This window comes from Thalia democratica, unplaced genomic scaffold, assembly GCF_965202585.1.
Source record: "Thalia democratica unplaced genomic scaffold, ktThaDemo2.hap1.1 HAP1_SCAFFOLD_514, whole genome shotgun sequence".
Taxonomy (NCBI): domain Eukaryota; kingdom Metazoa; phylum Chordata; class Thaliacea; order Salpida; family Salpidae; genus Thalia; species Thalia democratica.
This window is the reverse complement of record NW_028139553.1, coordinates 1-20977: the sequence shown is the minus strand read 5'-3', so window position 1 is coordinate 20977 and position 20977 is coordinate 1. Positions and strand designations below refer to the sequence as shown.

Below are 20977 nucleotides of genomic sequence, written 5' to 3'. Positions count from 1 at the left end.
CTTTATTAAATATTAACTACATACTTAGTATAACTCATGTATTTTTTTTGTAATCTCAAAATTTTGTGCACCCCTAAATGAGTTTCGTGTACCCTAAAAATTTCGTGCACCCTAAAAAACATTTTGTGTAAACTAGTTGGCACCAGTGTACACCGTGCCGACCACTGCTCTAGAGTTTGTATGTCGCTTGAACGAGCGTATTTAAGATTCTTTCTTTTCCCGACAGCTCGTTCTGAAATCAATGTTCAAAATTCGAAATCAATGTTTGAAATTCGGGCAAAAATATCTTCGAGAATAACGAAATAAAGTTGTCTGAGTTGAACAACAAAAGTAAGTTGTTTAGTATATCGAGTAGACGGAAAGTGAAAGTTTCTGAATTCGATCATACACTTCAACCTATGGTGAAAGTTGCCAAATATAATTCAGTGACTTTAGTAAAACAAAATTACTATATAGTGCTTGCAAAATGTTTGTAGTTCAGATTGTTCATAAAGTATAGATAACTGCTTAAAATAGTGAAACTTTCTTATGCTAGCTATACGACGAAATCGAAAAGCGTGCAAATACACCTCAGAAATGAAAATACGTCCGCAAGTGCAAAGCGCATTTACTTTGGAATCTTGAAACTGCCCTTTCAAGCCGCGCTCAGATTTTTATACCGTTTTCCAGTGTAACTCTTTTTTATAAGTCTTCCACAACGAAAAACAGCAGTCATGCTTACAACATAACTATTTGAGTCTAATTTTAGCTTTCTATAAAAAATTGTATTTATTAAAAGTTGTGATTTTTTATACAGCCTTTTTGTATAAGAATTTAAATTTAAGATGTATTTACGTTAAAAACATTAAGAGTATATAATGTTTGTTTGGTTAAGTTTTATTAAAATATTAACTTGTTGCAGCTTAAACTTTGAACCTAAAAAAGATCTGTTTCAATACTTAAAAGTTGTAATATAAATTTGTCTATCTAAAATGTGTCTACTCTACTTTAAAAAAAAATCAAGTCAAATTCAGTTCTAATATAAAACTATGCTTTTATAGTTTGTAAAAGACAAAATATAGTTTATTTTTAGCAAGTCAAGTAAGAGCGCCAAAAAAGTATAGTTTCTTCTTTTTTGTTTATCACAGTTGGGGAAGACCAAGTTGCTTCTACTGTGTCATAAACTAAAAAAATATTTTTTTTCCTTCAATTATTACTATATTTAGTTGACCTTTATTTTCATATACGCTTATCAATTTTTTTTCTTCATTTTCACTACTCTTTACTTGAGTCTGGTTGACTTTGTCCCTGTTTTGTTCTTATCTTAAATTGCACATAATTTTTAACTACAAAGTTAAGTAAAAAAAGTAAATTAATACTAAGTAAAATGTTACAGTTTGTGTCGAAACACAATTATGAGATAGTTTCTTTTTAATATAGTAGGCTGGTTAAACTATATATAGTTTAAGTATTTAGTGTGTCAGAGAAAACCATAAAGTAAAAAAAAAGCTTTATTGGTTATTCACAGGTCTTAATAATAGTAATTTTAAATTGACTTGTTTACTCTTTAATGTTATTCCTTTTACTCAAGTATTATTAAAAAACTTACAAACAAATTCGAGAAGACTCAAAATTATAAGGATTTATAAGTTTTGTCCACTTATCAATTCTACAGTTGTACTCTAAAATTTCTTCAAAACAGTTAATGTTTATGCTAGGCGCTACAAAAATTGAATTGTTGCAGGCAGCACAAACTGGTTGAGAACAGTCTTGAGGCAGTTTCTTTTTGGTAGTTATCCTTTTATTTTTAAGTTATTAAAACCGAAGTTTTTAGTAGTCTTAGGAAAATATTTTACGTTTGTAAAAACAATACTAACTGCTTGCTAATACATAACTCAAAATTTTAAAACCAGCAATAACAAACAATTTTAGAACTTTTTGTATATAGTCATAAAATGTTTTCAATTGATTTAAAAGGTTTAAATAGACTTTATAAAACGAAACATGCGTTCTTACTCTCAGCATAACTTGTTCTTTTATTGATATAAACAGTTGTTAGAGTAATGACTATAATAACAAAACGATTGTAAGCTAATAACTACAAATAGATCGTTACACAATAATTATGTACTTTTAGAACAATGGTTAACCACAAGTAGTAAGTATATTTATTTCAATGTGTGTTTCAAAGTAGTTTTAAAACAACCAAAATAAAATTACAGATAGTAATCTTAAAGAGATTAAAAATAAAAAAATATTTTCAAAATGAATTTAGGTTTTTATGATAGTTAAAGCTATTTTCAAACAAATAAAAAGGAAGAATTAGTTTTATTGTTAACTATTAATAAAAGAAAGTTTTTTACAATGATAAGTCTGTAAAAAGTAGCAAGTTAATTAAATGCACTTTTTTGATAAAATTTTATTACATGTATAAAGTTTATCTTAAAACTTTTTAAGTTAAGTAAACTAATCAGTTTTCAAAAATCTACTTCATATTCAATTTATAAAAACAAAAAAAATCTTTTAACTATTTTCTATTGAAATATTGAGTCGACGTGTTGTCAATTCATAATATTTAGCATAGTCTTTTTTGTATATACATGTTGTCTTTGGCTCATATTTACCCTTTAAAAAAAGTAAAATTTCAAATGATCATTTTATTTTCTTTTGTAGCTAAATAAATAAAATTGCTGTATTCGAAAGATCTGAATATTTTTAAGAGTTACATGCAATTATAACTTGTATAACTACTAATGTACTTTTGAATTTTTTTTACAGCTATTTGGACAAACTATTTCTACAAACTACCGTTGGCATTTAAAGTGACATTAGATAAAGGAAGAAAAAAAATAGTAAAGTTTTACTCCTCTGTTTATCTCAATAAGTATTAGCGCATAAATTATTCAAGTTATTTGAAATGTTTTGGATAGATGAACATATAGTGGACTATTAATAACGTAAAAGAGGTATAGCAAATGGTTTCAGCAATAGTTTAGTGGGCAAGCAACTTGACAAATGAAAAAAAAGTTTTTTTTTTGAAAATAAGTGGCCAGAAAACTAAGAATCTAGCGCATTTCAAGCTTAAGTAAGTTTTAAAAATCCGTTTACAACAGAAGTTATAACAATGGGCGCGAGGTATTTTTGCAGGTGCTTTGCATAGTTTTATTAGATTTACAAATACGAACATAACTATTAAAAATATAAATTTAAGCGTCTGCTAATAAAGATCCTAGCAAAACAATTTCACTGGAACATAAATAATAACAACAAATTTAAACAGTAGAAACATGTGTTAGTGTAATAAAGAAAGAGAACTATTTAAATATGTTATTGTTAAATAGGAATATAACAATATTAAATCAAACGTTAAAGAATAAACTTAAAAAAATGCTTAAAAGCATTTAATTTATTTTTCTATGTTAAAAGAAGGTATTCGAAAGTTTTGTGTAATAAACTCAATTGGTAATTGTACCAATTTATTCATTTTTTGTCTTTAATCTAATAAACTTGAAAGACTAAGGTACTTTCCATACGATTATACTGTAAGTATACATGTTTGAAAACATTTTTTCTAGCTTTTAATATTTTAACAAATTATTCTGAAATAATCCAGAAAAATTTTATTTTTAAATTTTTAGATTGTTTTAGCCGACGTATTCTTCAGAAATACCTTATACGACTTATTTTTTAACTTCCATTGATGAATTTCAGTAGGAATTTTTTTTTATCATTACCAAAATATTATATTAAACATCTACTAAATATGTACAAGCTATTACAATACAAAAATAATTAAAGTATTTTCTAAACTCACTAGTTTTAAAGTTTAAATTATACCTACTTTTTAATTCAAAATGAAGCACAAAGCAAAAACATTTTAGTAAGCTACTATGTTGAGTCAGATAACTTTTGTTTGATAGAGTTATTTAACTTAGTCTAAAAAATCTATGGCTATAATCTTGGGCTACATAAAAATAATTTTTTTTGAGAATTTTGTTATAGTTTATTTTTTACAAAATTTCTTTATGTAAAGCACAGTGCTTTTCTTGCCAACTGTAAAAGTTAAGAAAATTCTTTTAAATGAAGTGTTTTTCAAAGCCTGAACCTATACACAATACATATTATTCTATGATTTTCTTATTGCATAGAAAGTTCAAGAGTTCTATAAAAAGTGTATTGTAAGAAAAAGTTTGTCTTCAATTTTTTTAATTTTCTTATTAGTTAAAATCTAATGAATCCTACCTAAAATATATAATTAGGTCATAATAACAAAAATTTAGTTAAAATTTAAGCACAAAATAATTTATTTTTATTTACTCTGTATAGCTTTTGAAGTTTTCAAACTAACTGGTAAAATACTTGTTTTTTTAAGTATTAAGTATAAATTTAAGAATAACTTAGTTTTAAAGTATAACTGAATGATTAAACTCTTGTCTCCCTCTACAATATTAAACAGTTTGATTTTTTCTACCGACATATTTTGTTGAAACTTTTATACTATAGTTTTGAAGATAACTAAACAAAAAAACCGTAATTAATATATATAAATTAATGCGTTTGTTCGTTTAACAAGCTGTTCTACATGTAGAAAAGATAAAAACAAAAACTAAAGTAGCTACTTAGCCATAACTTTAACAATCAAAATTTTTTTTTTAAGTTTACTAATTTTTTTCTTTTGGATAATATTTTTTTTAAGTATACAAAAACTGTTATTGATTTTATTTAATCAAAAGCTTTTAGATAGCAAAGAATAGTATTACTATTTGTAGCTTTAATTAAAGTAATATATTAAACATTTTTATGCTTTTCGTTGGACTGTTACAAACTTCATGCTTTTCTTGAAAACTTTGAAATGTACGTTACTTTAAATTATGGTTTCCCAAAGTGGGTCATATGACTCCCTTTGTTCCATTTTAGCAATTCAAGTGTCGATAAGCTGCAATGATGACTAGTGAAGAGCCATAAGGGGGTGTCATTGAAACTTACATAAATATTTTACTCCAAATTTATTCTTCGATATTTGGACTTGAGATACTATTTAAATTCTATTTTACATAAGTAAATTGTAGGAAAAAGTTGCGTATTGAAAAAAAAAGTTTAGGGGATCTATTCTTTAGAGTTTAGATTGTGCTAAGACTAATTATTCAAATTAAAAAATTGGTTGCTTTCTTTTATTAGCACTTAAATTAATGTTAGTTTAAACTAAACAACATAGACAAATGTATTTTTTTAGTTTTAAATTAAAAATTTATTTAATAGAAATTTCACTTAACGACAAACTAACTTCCCGTTGAAAAGATCTAATTGAATATTTTGTTTTGGACAACAGGAACCTCCAATTAAGTATACTACTAAATCTTGTTTTTCCGTGTTTGCTTGTGCTTTTAATGAAATTATAGAATAAATAACAATAAGAAGTCTAAAAAAATTTACAAAAAGTTTTAAATTAAGTCCTTACTTCCACTGAAAGCCTTCCTAATTCTTTGCGAAGAAGCTCTTACTGGAGAAGTTACGACTTCTTCTAAGCTAATAGTTCCAAGCTTTCGTTTTGATTTCGGAGATAAAACCTTAAACAAATATTCTTTCAACTAATATGATACATAAAATACAATTTTTCATCATTATTTCAAAAATAATATAAAATTAGATTACTGTTGAGCTATTCGAAACATTAAAAAAATAAGTTATTGTTTTTAGTACATCAATACGTATAACACTTTTTATAAAAGACATTTCGATTAAAAGTTTAGGTACGAAAGTATTAAGAAAAAACTTTTTGCTTGTTTTGTTTTTCGCTTGAAGTAAAAAGAGAGTTAACAGTGATTGCAAAGTGATTAAAATTTTGTAAAGGTAAATTAATCTTGCTTGTTTTCCATTTTGTCTTGTTTCCATCGTTTTTCCATTTATCAAAATCAAAAGTTTCGATAGATGTAACTAAAAATTGGAAGTTATTTTTAATTATGTTTTAAAGTATTTCTATATAAAGTTTTAATGTTATGAGTACACAAATAAAATATGTGAACACAAATAAAACATATTAAACGAATTTAAACTAAATTTAATTTTATACAATTATTTTTGTTGAAAAAAAAAACTTTTATAATAAAAAGCAACCCTTTTTGGACAAGTTTTAGTTTAAATTTTAAAACGCCTCTCTGGAAAATTCAAAATGACTTAAAAGATTAAAGAAGTTTTTACGTTATTTTATGATCTTTGTAAATCATTATAAATTTTTTTTATAAAAATAATGAAGTATAAGTCATGAAGGAAGCACTAAAGTTGATCAACTTAAGTTTATGTTGGTAAGTTTAATGATACACATAAATAAAATGAAGTTTTATTTTTGTTTTTAAATTAATGTGGCTTTAAAACATTTTCTATCCTAATTTTAAGTGCAAAAATTAAAAAAAAAAAAAATCATATAAACAAATTTTATACTGTTTTTTCTGAGTAATTTTTTTATGGTAGTGTCGTATGCTTTATAGATTAGATTAAGATAAGGTACTGAAAAAAGAATACATTAAAAGGAAGTATATAAAAATAAATAAAACTGTCGATGCTTTTTAAAACTTTTATTCATAAAGTGCAAAAAAAAAACTTTGCGCAGAGAACATTGAAAATGTTCTGAATTGTAGAAAGGCATATTATCTGAAACTATTTTATGTGTAATATACAAAGTATCAAACTTCGATTTTCATTACACCCAATTCCACCAACAGCAACAAGCAAGTTTGCGTAACTAGTTAGAGCATGTTTATATCTTGCACATCGCATATCTGGAAGTTTCAACCATTTCTCTAAGGTGTATCTGTGAACAAAACTGGCTAAGTCTTTCTTAAAATGTCTATGATTTAAAATTCAAGTAGCTATTTCTCATTTTAGTTTAAAAGTTTCTAAAAATATATATTTTTTTAGACTTAATTTATGTGTGAAGGTTTTTATTCTATTTAAAGTAGTTTTTAAATTAAATTATCTTATATTATATTCCTTAATTTTTATATAATATAACATAAATACTCACTTTTTGTACTTAGTTTATATCAAGTAGTTTAAGTAGCATCTAGTATTTATAAGATATTAATTAAATAGATTAGTGTTTAATTGTGACTAGTAGTACTAATTAATTAAGGAATCCACAATATATGCTTGATTAGATACAAATTTTAAAAATAGAACTTTTTAAGTTACTAAAAGCTCTTTTTTAGACTAAAATTCTTAACTGATAGATAACGAACATTTGAGTAATAGAAGATTTTTATGTTTAGAAAAGTTCCACAAACTAGTTTATAAAGTATAGCATTTATAGTTGTTAAATTTCTAAAGCAATCGAACTATGGTTACTCTGCCATGCAGTATTCTAAACTTCTGATAATAGAATATAGTATTTGAAGAATTAAAAGAACATACTGTTTAAAATATGACTAGACCTATTAACTGAAACAAATAATAAGTCTAAGTTCTACCAATTTAATTTCTTATATTCAAAAGTAGTAGATATGTTTAGCTCTGTAGCAAATTTTTGTAAAAAGTTTTGTTTGGTTTAATAAAAGCTAAATATTCATAAAACTTACAAATAAACTTCATTAGTAGGGTCTTTTTTGTTGGGGTATAATCCACCTGAAACAAATACGCAACCATTTTTTACAGCTACCGAGTAAAGTGTACTTTTTATTATGTTTGAGACTTGTTTTTTCCATTTATTGGTTTTGTCGTCAAAACTGTAAATGAAGTTTCATAATCTAAAATATACGTTACATCTTAAACTATGTTGTTTGTTTTTCTGTTAGAAAGATATAAGTTGATAAATTTCTATACTTATAAAAGCTTAATCTGTAATTTATAAATCTACTATTACAATATTTGATTTACTTTTAGTTACTTCTAGTTTGAAGTATATTAATTTAGTTCTTTTTTTTTCTGTTATGTTCGAGTATTAAAAGTAATTTATTAGTAATCAATGTTATACAATCTTACTTTAATGTAAATGTAGCGGGGACATTACCTTCATCAGTAAATAAAGCAATAGCACTATTTTGATTTTTGTCTATTTTATGAGACAAAGGAAGTTTTAAATGAACCATTTCTTTTGATAAAAAGGTTGAGTTTTTCATAATAGCCAGACTTAATTTTTCGTTAACACTCTAAATATTAGTATAACTAAAAAAACTTTATAGTTACATTACAATTGAAAAGCATAATATATGTGAAATTGTTTTTTAAGTACTAATTCTTCAAGTTGTAAAAGTTAGTTTATTACTTTGCTAATTTTTGTAATACCTGAATTTGTTGAATACATTTGTAGTTATTTTTTAATTGCTGTAGCTTTGAAACTTCTATGTTATTAAAATCGACAAAACATAGTAAACCATTAGCAAACTGTGTAGTTCTTTGTTTGTTGTGTTGAAGCCAGTTGCATATAACTTTAAATAATTTGAAATCGTATTCGTTATCCTTGTTTTTTAATTTCAATAACTTTTTGTTTGTTAAAAATCTGTTCAAGTCCTATAAAAAGTAAGAAATAACACATTTAATAAACCACGTAAGTATGTTTACCATTTGTACTTTCAACCTAGTGTTTGTCTAATATGTACTTGAAAACTTATCTAAGCAGTTATCACCACAGAACAAAAACAGTTATGAATTGGGTTTTTTGGAAAAATTAGCATGTGATTGTCTTTTATTTTATAGTTGTATTGAGTAATAAAAATGTAATTCTTACTTTTGAAATTTATAAGAAGTAGAAAAAAAGACTTTATTTAATGCTAGTATACTTTTTGTGGTTGCAATACTAAACACAGTTGCTTAATCGGTATACTAAAAAAAATTATAAATGCTTTAAGTTAGGTAGACCTTAAGGTTATTGTATTTTTAGCCTTTATTCAGCGTTTACCTTAATTTAAAAATGTATACTTTTTAAAAATGTTTAAGTAAAAGTATTTATTAAAAAAGTCAATTATATACTTAAAAATTTAATTGTAGTTATTAGCTATCTGTCAAATTTAACTTAATTTCCTAGCTGTAATTGCCTATAAATTTGGTTGAGAAATTAAACAGAGAAAAAATAAAGCATTAAGTTTGTACAATTATAAAATGTAGAGTAATGCAAATCGACTTACCGTTATGGACAGATCATAAAAGTCATGTAAAGAAGTAACATCCCAAAACTTGCTAACAACAAAGTTCAAGCACTCGTTCCGAAACTTAGTGCAGTTATATAATTCTGCTAATTTGTACGACATCAAAGCATTTTCGATAGAAATTAGTAATGAACAATGTAGAACGTTTGTTTCAACATACTCTGCACACTTTAGGGCTACTTTGTGTAAACGGAAACGATTACTAGCTCTCCACGAGGCTGCCAAATTATCTTTATCGATAGTACACTGAAAGTAAAAGCTATGTAACCTAATTTGAAATAGAAATATCACCATACATAGTTTAATTAATTTTTTAATTTTAAATTAAGGATTCTTAATCATTTAACCAATATCAATTAGTACTATATAAAAGTATTGATTAAGTGTCCTGGAATTAAGTGAAGTTAAACTGTTCTGGTGTATGATTCGATAATTGAAAGGTTTTTTCGTGCCCCACGTCCTTGGACTAAACTTTTTGAGCGTTTTTTGTTGTTCAATAAACAATATATAATTAAATACAGCCTAATATCTTGGTTTTTTATTTCAACAGTTAGTATTTTTTATATATTTCTGTTGAACATACTTTCTGTTGAACATAATAAAAGGTTTAGTATTTTACTGGTAACAGACATGTTAAAAAGCTCTGCTTTGTTTACTCAAGCGTGAAATTACTAACTTAAAACAAACCAAAAATAAAACACTTCATTGCTGAATTACCATAGTAACTTTTAGCATTTTAACATCTCTGACTGGTAACTACTAAGTATAAATGTTAAAACTCTCTATAAATTTACATCTTACCGTAACCTAACCTTTTTTAGAATATTAAGGCTCATGTTTTTTGGTTAATATTAAAAAAATCATTAAAAAGTTCAATTAAAAAAAAGTTATAAAGTAGTTTTTAGATTCTGTTTTTACTTATAATTAACTAAAAATTTTTACGTTTTAATTCAATTTTAAATTTTTGAGTAGTTTTATATACTCTTTTTATAAGCATATTTTCTTATTTAGTTTCACAATTTTATTTAAAACTTTATAAACCTATCTTGCTATTAATTAAAAATGGTACATATAAAAAGTATTATATAAGGAATTAAAAAAGTGTATAAATTTTTATTGTCATAAACTTTAAGTATATTGTTCACCATTTTAAGTAGGAAAATTTATAGGCTTTACTACTAATTTATATTTTTTAGCATAGTAAATTGATACTTTGATTTAAAAAAATAGTTATAACTAATATTATATTTTTGAAACTAAATATATATTAAGTATTAACAAGTAATACTTTTTTTTTAAATTTAAAAATCAAAAAAAAATTGTTTCATAAATGTTTTTTTAACAAAATAATCCGAGTTCTTTTAAAATTCCAAGAAATAAAGGATAAATTCAATTCTTTTTTGTGTGTGTAAAACTTTCAATTTAAGAGAGGTTAAACAAAACTTTAGTTAGTAGAAGTGTTTAAAAAATTAAAACATTAAAAAGAAAGTATTAGTTTATTGTATAAAAACAAACTTGTCCAGTATAAATATATCGGATTAGTTCAAGTAATGCAGAGTCTTCTACTTTTTTTAAAAGTATGTCTCGAACTTTTATACGTTTTAAAATTGCTTCAAATACTGAACTACTAGCTGCAATCACTGATCGATGACATGGTATGCGTGTGTTTCCAACAATAAAGACTAGATCACAAAACATTTCGCTTTCCCTCAGTGAGTTTAGTCCTTAAAATTTTAAAATATACTAATGTAAAAATTTATACATAAAGTTTTTACTTTTGTTTATGGTAAATTAAGCTTATATTTTTAAAAAACAATGAAAATGTTTTAAATTAAAATTTTAGATGAATAAATGTATAGTACATCCTTTTTAATTTATAAGTCTTATACAATGTAAAACACCTTTACAATAAAGTATTTGAAGAGCAGTTTCACAACTTTACTTTATAAAACTTTTCTAAAAATTTAAACAAATATATACTAAATTTACTTTAAGATACAAAGGTTTAAAGTTGAAATTTTTTATCTGAAGTTATGTCTTCTAATATTAAGCTAAATTACGAACGTATAACTTATCGTGATGGTAATCTAGCAAATAGCTTAATTTTACTGCTCGTTTTTCTATAAAAATAAAACAAAAAAAAGTTTTACTAGTCTTATAAACTTCTCAACATAATTTTTCATTAAGGCAGCTATCAGCTATTTAGTTGTATAAAAGTAGGGTTATAGAATAAAAATATCATTAGGATAAACAGTAGAGGCTTTTGTTAATTTATACTTTTCTTTAATATAATCATATAACTCTCATATATAATATATTAAGTATATATATGTGTATATATATAAACTTGGCTGAAGACGCGTATTAAACGCAGAAACAGCTGTCCCAAGCAAAAGTTTATTTTGTGTATTTTAAATCTGTATATATATATATATTTATTTATTTATTTAATTAAACAAAAAGGAAATTTTGAAGACAATTTAGCATAGAAAGTTTAAAGAACAAGATCAAATGGATATTGAGTAACTTTAATAATAAAACTTTGAAAACCTAGCATACGCGGTTAGAATTTTTTAAGACTAAAAAAGTTAAAAAAAAATTTAAATGTTAAAATAATTAAAGTAAGTATACGTGTTTAAAAAAAAGTAAAGTTTCAAATATATGGTTGTTAGACATTATAACTTGTACATTTTGTAACAAATATTTTACAAGAAAAAAAGAACCAAAAATTAATAAACCTTTTAAAAAATTAGGTAATACTTTTGAGCGAAACTGAAGTGTAAAAGTATCTTCAGATGCTTCGATATCATGCTTATTGAGTATTTTTGTTTTAACATACTTTCGAGTATTTATAGGTTCTCTTAAAGAGTTATCATCACTTGGCTCCAAAATTTTTATGACAGACTTTTTCAACGTCGAGGCTAAGTTAGTTGTATCACTACTGGATCTTGTTCTAACTTCCTTGTCAGGACTATAGATCCATGAAATACTTTCCATCGAGCTATTTTTAAACTGAGATTTTTTTGCTGCAGCGATTTGATAAAGTTCGTAAATTTCGTCAACAGAAATTGATGAGTCGTCGTTAGTTGCACTTGTTTGCAAATGAAAAGTCATTTTAATAGACTTACGAAAGTTTGTTCGGCGTATAATTCCATTAGTTGCCTGAGCTTCTTTAGCAGGTATTGAAGTCTGTAGAAAATAAATGACTTATAAATTACCTTTAACATTCACACAGTTATAATTAATTACAATTTATAAACATTTGAAAAAACCAGGTTGTTGAATTTTTCTAAGCATTAATCTATTAATTTTGTACTCTCTTCAAGTATATAATAAAGAAATTAAAATGCTTACTAAGTTTTACAATAGATAGTTTCTGTAAAACCGAAAAAAATATTTTAAATAGACTATTGAATTTAGTGACAAAGCTTAACATACAATTATTAGCTTTGAAATTTATATAGAAGTTTGTTATTTTAAATAATTTTTAGCTTTTTAAGAGATATAGTAACTTAAACTAACATACTAAAGTTTAAACAATGTTAAGATGTCGTAAGTATTAAGAATTTATCTCACTTTTTTAGTCAGAAAATAATAAAAAACGATATTAAGAACATGAGGGGTCTAATATGCACGAAGACAATTTTGAAAGAAGGGTTATTTTTGCACAAGAGTACAAAAAAATAATTAAAGTAAAAAAAAAACTAATAAAAATATAATAACAAAAATTTACCGACCAAGGCTAAGGGTTAACAGTGATAGTAAAAAAATTATAATAAGAAAAAAAATTGAAACAAAAAAACATCAACAAAAATAAAAAATAAAATAAAAATAAAAAAACAAATTTACCGACCAAGGGTAAGGTTAGGGGTAACAGTGATAGTTAAAAAGTAAAAGAATAACTAAATTTTTCAACCATTAGTAAAGCGTCCTTTCGTGCATATTTGACATCTACCCGTTAAAAACGGGTAGGAGTCTAAAATGCACAAAGGTACACTTTTGCACGACGTCAATTTTGCACGAAGGGTTTTTTGTTGCACGAAAATACTTTTTTGCACGGGTTGAAAATTTTTTGAATTATTATTAATTTTTATTAACTTTAATTGTTTGTTATTATTTTTTACTTCATTATTACCCCTAACCCTTACCCTCCGTTGATATTTTTATTCTTCTTTTTTTTTTTTATATACTTTTTTTTAAATACATTTTTTTATTATCTGTTTTTTTTTATTAATAATTTTTATCAGGTATTTTTTATCACTGTCACCCCTAACACTTATCCTCGGTCAGTATTTTTTACTTTTTTGTTTTTTTATTAGTTTATCTATTGTTGTTATTATGATTATTATTGTTATTATTATTATTATTATTATTGTTATTGTTATTATTATTATTATTAATATTATTATTATTATTAATATTATTATTATTATTATTATTATTATTATTATTATTATTATTATTATTATTATTATTATTATTATTATTATTATTATTATTAATATTATTATTATTATTATTATTATTATTATTATTATTATTATTATTATTATTATTATTATTATTATTATTATTATTATTATTATTATTATTATTATTATTATTATTATTATTATTATTATTATTATTATTATTATTATTATATTATTATTATTATTATTATTATTATTATTATTATTATTATTATTATTATTATTATTATTATTATTATTATTATTATTATTATTATTATTATTATTATTATTATTATTATTATTATTATTATTATTATTATTATTATTATTATTATTATTATTATTATTATTATTATTATTATTATTATTATTATTATTATTATTATTATTATTATTATTATTATTATTACTATTACTATTACTATTATTATTATTATTATTATTATTACTATTACTATTATTATTACTATTACTATTAATGTTATTATTATTATTATTATTATTATTATTATTATTATTATTATTATTATTATTATTATTATTATTATTATTATTATTATTATTATTATTATTATTATTATTATTATTACTATTATTATTATTATTATTATTATTATTATTATTATTATTATTATTATTATTATTATTATTATTATTATTATTATTATTATTATTATTATTATTATTATTATTATTATTATTATTATTATTATTATTATTATTATTATTATTATTATTATTATTATTATTATTATTATTATTATTATTATTATTATTATTATTATTATTATTATTATTATTATTATTATTATTATTATTATTATTATTATTATTATTATTATTATTATTATTATTATTATTATTATTATTATTATTATTATTATTATTATTATTATTATTATTATTATTATTATTATTATTATTATTATTATTATTATTATTATTATTATTATTATTATTATTTTTTTACTACACTGTTACTCCTAATCCTTACCCTCGTCGGTAATTTTTTTTTTTTGGATATTTTTATTATTATTTTTATCTTTTTTATTTACTTTTTTATTTTACTTTCGTGTAAAAGTGACCCTTCATGCAAAAATGTCTCGTGCATATTTAACCCGTTCCCGTTAAAAAAAATATCTTGATTTTTTTGAACGGTTCAAAAATAGAGAGAAAATACAAATCAATTTTTTTAGAGTTTATTAGCATACACCAGTTAAAAACAATTGGTTTTGTACGCAATACTTTATTTACGTACGATGTTTCGCTGCTTATAGAATGTGAAGAGCGAAACACCGTTAGTCAATAAAGTATTGCGTACAAAAACAGTTTTATTATTATTTTCCAATGCTCTCTGTTTATTTGGATCTTTAGGAATTAAAGCCTTATTACGTTACATGCATTAATTATAAAAAATAAATTAAGTTTGTTAGTAACAAAAAAGTTGTTGACAAACTTTTATGATGTAAAACTGTTTAAATTCAATTAAGATTTAAAAAATGCTCAATTTAAAGTAAAGCTGTCAACATATGACACTGTCTGTCCATATCATTCATAGAGTAAAATGTTTGCTGTTTTATAAATACAAAAATTAATTATCAATAACTAGTTTCAATTATCAGAGTTTAACTCAAGTTTTAGTTACATAAAGTATTATAACTAACTGTCATAACTATATAAAAACTGCTAAAAATAAATTATAAAAAATTTACAGTAGTAATTGTTTAATAAAACTTTAAAAATATCTAGGAAAAAAAGTATTTAGGTTTTAATGGCGATCTTGAAACAATTTATAATTAAACTTATTGTTATCTTTCTACAATTCTATTTATACATACTAAATAGAATGAAAGACATTCAAAAGTCTACTATGGATAAAATAGAAAGGGAAAAAAATTTAAATTTAAAACCTGTTTTTCAAAAAAATAAAAGGATAAAAAAATGTTGAACATAACAACCTTATATTTTTTTATAATAAAAAGATTCAGATTTAATAAATAGTTAAAAAATCTTTCAATAAAAGAAGTAAATGATGCAGTAATAAGCATTACGTATAAAAATCTCGTACTAGATTGTTTGATATAGTTATTTAAAGTAAATCGTTTCTCAAATATCTGTAAAAAATCCAAACTAGATTTAAAGTCTAAACATTTAAAGTTTAACTTTTATGAAAATACCTTAAGAAAATAAAAAAAACGAAATTTACAAAAGAATATTGCAACATTTTAAACTTCAAGAAAAGTAAAGTAATAAAACTGTTATTTAAAAAATAAACGAAACATTTACAATAAGTAAAATTTCAAAAAGGAGCTAGCATTTTTGTTTGTTTCAAATATTCTTTTATAACGCGTAAATTTTTAAATTAAAAAAACTTAATGCGGATTAATATGCGGCTTTGAATGCTTTTGAAAAGTAAAAACACTAGTTTTAATTTAAAAAAACGAATATTTAATCAAATTCACTTTTAAACAATTCATATTTGTTATATCTAAAAATAACAACAACCTTTAAAAACGTATAAAATAAACTGTTCTTACTTTTGAATAGAGTGTAGCAGTAGGTCTTTTATAGTGTAAGTATTTTGATACAAAAAAGGAATCAGAATTTTTTCTATGACCTGAGATTAAATATCTTTATTACAGGTTAATTCTTTCTTAAATTGTATATTGATAAAATTATGTTGTCATAAAATAGTTTTACGTTAAATTTATTTTAAAACTATAAAAAATCAATAATCTATGGGAAATTAGAATACATTCGTAGATACTGTTTGTTATTTTTTTTTATATATATACCTAAGCTATAAACAGAAAAATGAATACTAAACATGCTTTTAAAAAAAAAAAATTCAAAAGCACTAAACTTAAGTTTAAAATCATAAATTTAGTTTTTTCTGTATGGTGAAAATGTAATAGCGGAAACAATAGTTGTATAATTGTTTGTTTAAAACTTTATCAACAAATTATTTACTAATTACGAAACAAACGGGACTTTAGAACTAACTATTTACTAAGTAAATAATCACTGTAAACCTGAAAGTGCAACTTCATTTTAGTCTCATCTAGTTTTATTTTATGTAAACTTGGTAGTAGCAAATAAAAATAATTACAGCCAAAAACTTTGTAGCATATTTAACAAATATCTTTATTTATGTTATTCGTCGATACATAAACTGGTAAAAAATCAAATCATGTTAAAATAAAAGTATATGTAAAACTACAGCTAAAACAATATTTTCTGAAACGTAAAACAACATTTAGTTTTAATTGTATCGTTAAAATATATTTAACACAGGAATCAATTCAAGTTGAAGAATTATATATTGAAAAACATATTTATTATAAAATCAGGCATTTACTCATTTTCACAGCTGAACGGATTATAAAACCGTGATCTTGCAATATACAAAAACTTTTAAAATAAAAATCTATGCAAAAACTGATAACAAATAGTGAACTTCACCACATGACCAACAAAAAACAGCATTTGAGACAACCTACGACCGGATTCGTTCATTTTAGGACTCACCAGGCAGCCATAGTCGCGACTTTGCCTACCTGATAAGTACTAAAAAGGACGAAACCGGTCGAAGGTGGTCTCGGATGCTGTTGTTGTTAGTCGTGTGGTTAAATTCATTATTTATTATTGATGGCGCGAAACATCTCAACTTTGTTGATGATGGCCTAAATATACACTGGCAAAAACTGACAAAAAAATTAATAAATCTAGTTAAATTTTAGAAAAATATGTTGTAGAAACTTTAGATACTATATTTGACCTAACCAGTTTATTCTACTAAACTAAAAATATATAATTTAAGTTGAGTTAGAATTTTAGAAAGTTATGTAGATAATGCAAAATTCATTAAACACTGTTTATAAATTAAGTTGTTATGGTTTAAAATTGTTTTGCAATAAAATATTAGTTTACAATGAAAATTAAAAACTGTTACTGTTATAAGAAATTCAGAATAAAAATTGAGTAACGCCATGTTATTTCAAAAAAAAAAATTCAAGTCGTAATTTTTTTATCTTAATTATTTATACCGTAGCAAAAAATAATAAAATTATAGCCGCATAATTTTTAAAAAAATTATGATAAAAAATTTAAAAATACAGGTGAACATACTTTTTTAAACTTATTTCAATTAAAATTCGGACATAAACTATTCTATAATTATAGTTAAAAGTTACTTCTACTAAAGTATACGTAATTAACATTATTAAAAAAAAACTTTTTTTAAGGTATATTTTTTCAAGAGCTGAGTAACACATATTGTAAACAGATGACAGCTGTAAAATATGGGCAGCTTTTTTAAGGTGTACAAGTCTTTGTTCTTCAACTTCTATGCTTGCACTGTTAAAAGAATATATTTTTTTATTGAAAAAAAGTAAACATTTTGAATAATTTAAACAATCTTTTCTTACTTGAGGACATTTTTTACTTACCATTGAACTTACTCTACTCAATGATCTTATTTAGGAGGTTACACGATTAATACAGTAATCAACTAAAGCTAATATATAAAGGTGATGTATATAAAAAGCTTTTTTACTTTAAAGTATTTGGTACTTGATCTATAAGGATAATTAGTAATACTTTTCTGAGCAAAAACTTGCATAGGTCAGAATAAAACTGAAAAAAACTACATAAATAAAATCAACAGCTGTAAAATACTTAAATATCTTATTTTAATGAAATAATTAAATAGAATATTTTAATTTAACTTATGTGCTAAATCTTTTCAGAATAAAAGTTTCTTACTCAGCTGTTAAAATAATTAGTCCATAGACTTTAAATACACAATGTCTTCCTTATTGTTGTAAATTTTCAGTACCTAATGTTTCAACGAAACTATGACAATTTACCTTAGCTATAGTAATTTTATTGAAAAAAAAAAACGAAGATGCTCAGAAAAAGTTTTATTTAAGGATAAAGGTGTACTAAAAAACCTCCCGGTCATCGAGTCGTACACCAGACATAATTTAAAACTATAATAAGCTAAAAAAAACTTTACAAATAAAATTCAAACTCAAAAAAATAAAACACAATAAAAATTTGTAAAAAAAAAATACATAGAAAATATTGAAGAGCAGTTATATAAAAATTTCAAGAAAATGTAGGTTTTGATTTTTCTAAACCATTAATATTTTGCTTGACTTTTAAAACAAAATGTCTTTTCATTGTTGCTTAATCTGCAATTTTTTATAATGCATAAAACAGTAACCTAATAAAAAATATATTAATCATTTGAAATATAAAACAGGTAGATGTTTTGATATATAATGGAAGTTGTTTTTAACCTATAAATGAAGTTTATGACCTCAATAAGGCAACCAGTCGGCAAAACTTCAGCATTTAGAAAAACTTCACGTTCTTTAAACAAGTCACATAAAACAGGACTCACTGCCGCTAGAACTACCTGGTTAGCTCGTATTTTCTGTTTTGTTTTTCCAATTAGTTTACAATAAAAAATCTATGTCTTTTATTTTCATATGGTGTAGGGTTTTTACTCAACTTTCAGCATTGTTTTAATCTATTGAGTATTATCATATGGTAATTATATTAAGCTACTATCATTCAAACTTTTAGATTCCTTTTTAAAACTTAAAGTATAAAGTTTTCTTCTTAATGTTTGCTTTTATAGTCTTTAGAAATACAAAAGGAAATTAAGTTTAAAAGACAATTTAGATAAACCTGTCCCTTGTACTCAAACGTTATATCAGTCATTTCACCAGCTAATCGAAGTTTGTTAAGTTTATTAAGTAGCCAGCCTCCATGCTGTGCGTCGAAAACTTTACATGATGAAGAAAATGTTGTATAAGATTTACTTATTGTGGAAGAGTTTCCTATTCCAGCGTTGTTAAATCTTAAAATAGTTTTATTGTAATCTAACAATATAAATAAAAGTTATTGTATTGAACTTTAAACCTGATTGTTCCTTGAACTTTTTTCATACTTAATTTAACTAACCTGTAACAAAAGTATAAATCAAAGTAGTTATAACATTTAAACTTATTACAACTAAATATTTGAAAATTCTCTAGATATAAATATAATCAATATTCTAAATAGCTTTAAACTAAGAGCTCGGTAACTAAAAACGCATAAACTTCAAGTGCATTAAAACTGATGATGTTTATTACTTTTGTTGCTTTAAAAGGAAGTGACGCTTTTAGTGTATTAAGTTGTATAACTTTTTTTTTAAAAACTTATATTTGCTATGTTTAATTCTAAACAACATTAAATATTTATTTAAAGTCATGTGCATATATGATAAAATAAGATTTTAGTTTATTAGCCACTTTGTCTAACAGTGGAAAAATTTACAATAAACTTGTAATAATGAGTTATAAATTCATAATAAATGTAGGAGAATAAAAATATTCTTTCTAACAAACTTGCTTTAAATATTTTTGATAGCAGCTTAAAGTATTTTACTAATTCTATTTCAGATTTTCTACTAAACACTTATAACTTATTTAAAATGTTTAAAAAAGATAGTATATGCACATTTGTATTACAAACAAGTTCCTTCTTGTAACATAACAGTAATTGAAAGATACAATGTTTATAAGATTTAAAAAACTTAAAACAATAGTTCTTTTCATAAGTTGTGCATAAGAAAATCTAAAACATTATGATGTCATACCTTAAGCTTTTAATTTTTTTACCTAAACTTCTTTCTTATCATAGCTTATATGTTTAGCATAAATGGTTGAATATAACACCGCAATGTCAAATATAGCAGAGTTTAAAGAACAATTAATACCAAGTTTTAACAAGTTATTAAGGTTATCACATTATGTATCTGCTTTAGTATCGTTTTTAGCTGCATTAGAAGCTATGAATGTTTTATTCTTTGTGTATTTTGAAAATAGAACAATATTGATGGTCAATGATATAATGTTTATTTTTACGGTGTTACTAAAAATACACACATGCAAGACAGCATGTTTAGAACATAATAGTTTTGAAACTTTTGTTGAAAACCGTCTAAAAACTAAAGAACTATGGGTTTATATCATCAGTTTCATCCACATCCCATACGCATTTTATTACCTTTTTGATGAGGTAAAGGATCTTATGCTATTATCAATACAAATGCAAATTCTTAGAGTCTTCATCATATATAAAACATTCGGTTTGTTGAAAATTTTGTAATTGTAAAATTTGTTTATATTTTAATTTTTTATGTACTGTAGAACTTAAATATTTTAATCTTTGGTTGTTAAAAAGTGAATTATATTTTACGTACGGTAAGATAAGATTAATAATATAATCTAATACATGTATTTAAAAAACCATGAAAATGTTGTAGTCAGTACAGGACACACAAATTCAATAAACAAGATATATTTCGAGCTGTTATCATCAATTAAATACAAAGCTAACATGAGATAAGAT

The 20977-nt window shown here is 23.3% G+C and overlaps 2 protein-coding genes across 2 annotated transcripts; both read right to left on the bottom strand.

Annotated features, from left to right (window-relative positions):
• Positions 1–169: 169 nt before the first annotated feature.
• LOC145846558 (uncharacterized) lies at positions 170–8112 on the bottom strand. Its single transcript, XM_082953275.1, has 8 exons — positions 7954–8112; positions 7551–7697; positions 6666–6787; positions 5753–5913; positions 5438–5546; positions 5264–5360; positions 1735–1777; positions 170–232 (listed from the first exon to the last, which is right to left on the bottom strand). The coding sequence occupies exons 1-8, from the start codon at positions 8088–8090 to the stop codon at positions 170–172; spliced, it is 879 nt and encodes a 292-aa protein (XP_082809401.1). The 5' UTR covers positions 8091–8112.
• A 1564-nt stretch (positions 8113–9676) lies between these two features.
• Positions 9677–19539, bottom strand: LOC145846556 (uncharacterized). Its single transcript, XM_082953271.1, has 8 exons — positions 19502–19539; positions 19268–19439; positions 18874–19010; positions 17805–17926; positions 16108–16187; positions 11855–12305; positions 10745–10840; positions 9677–9702 (listed from the first exon to the last, which is right to left on the bottom strand). Exons 1-8 carry the CDS (start codon positions 19525–19527, stop codon positions 9677–9679), a joined length of 1110 nt encoding a protein of 369 aa, XP_082809397.1. The 5' UTR covers positions 19528–19539.
• Between the last annotated feature and the right edge of the window lie 1438 nt (positions 19540–20977).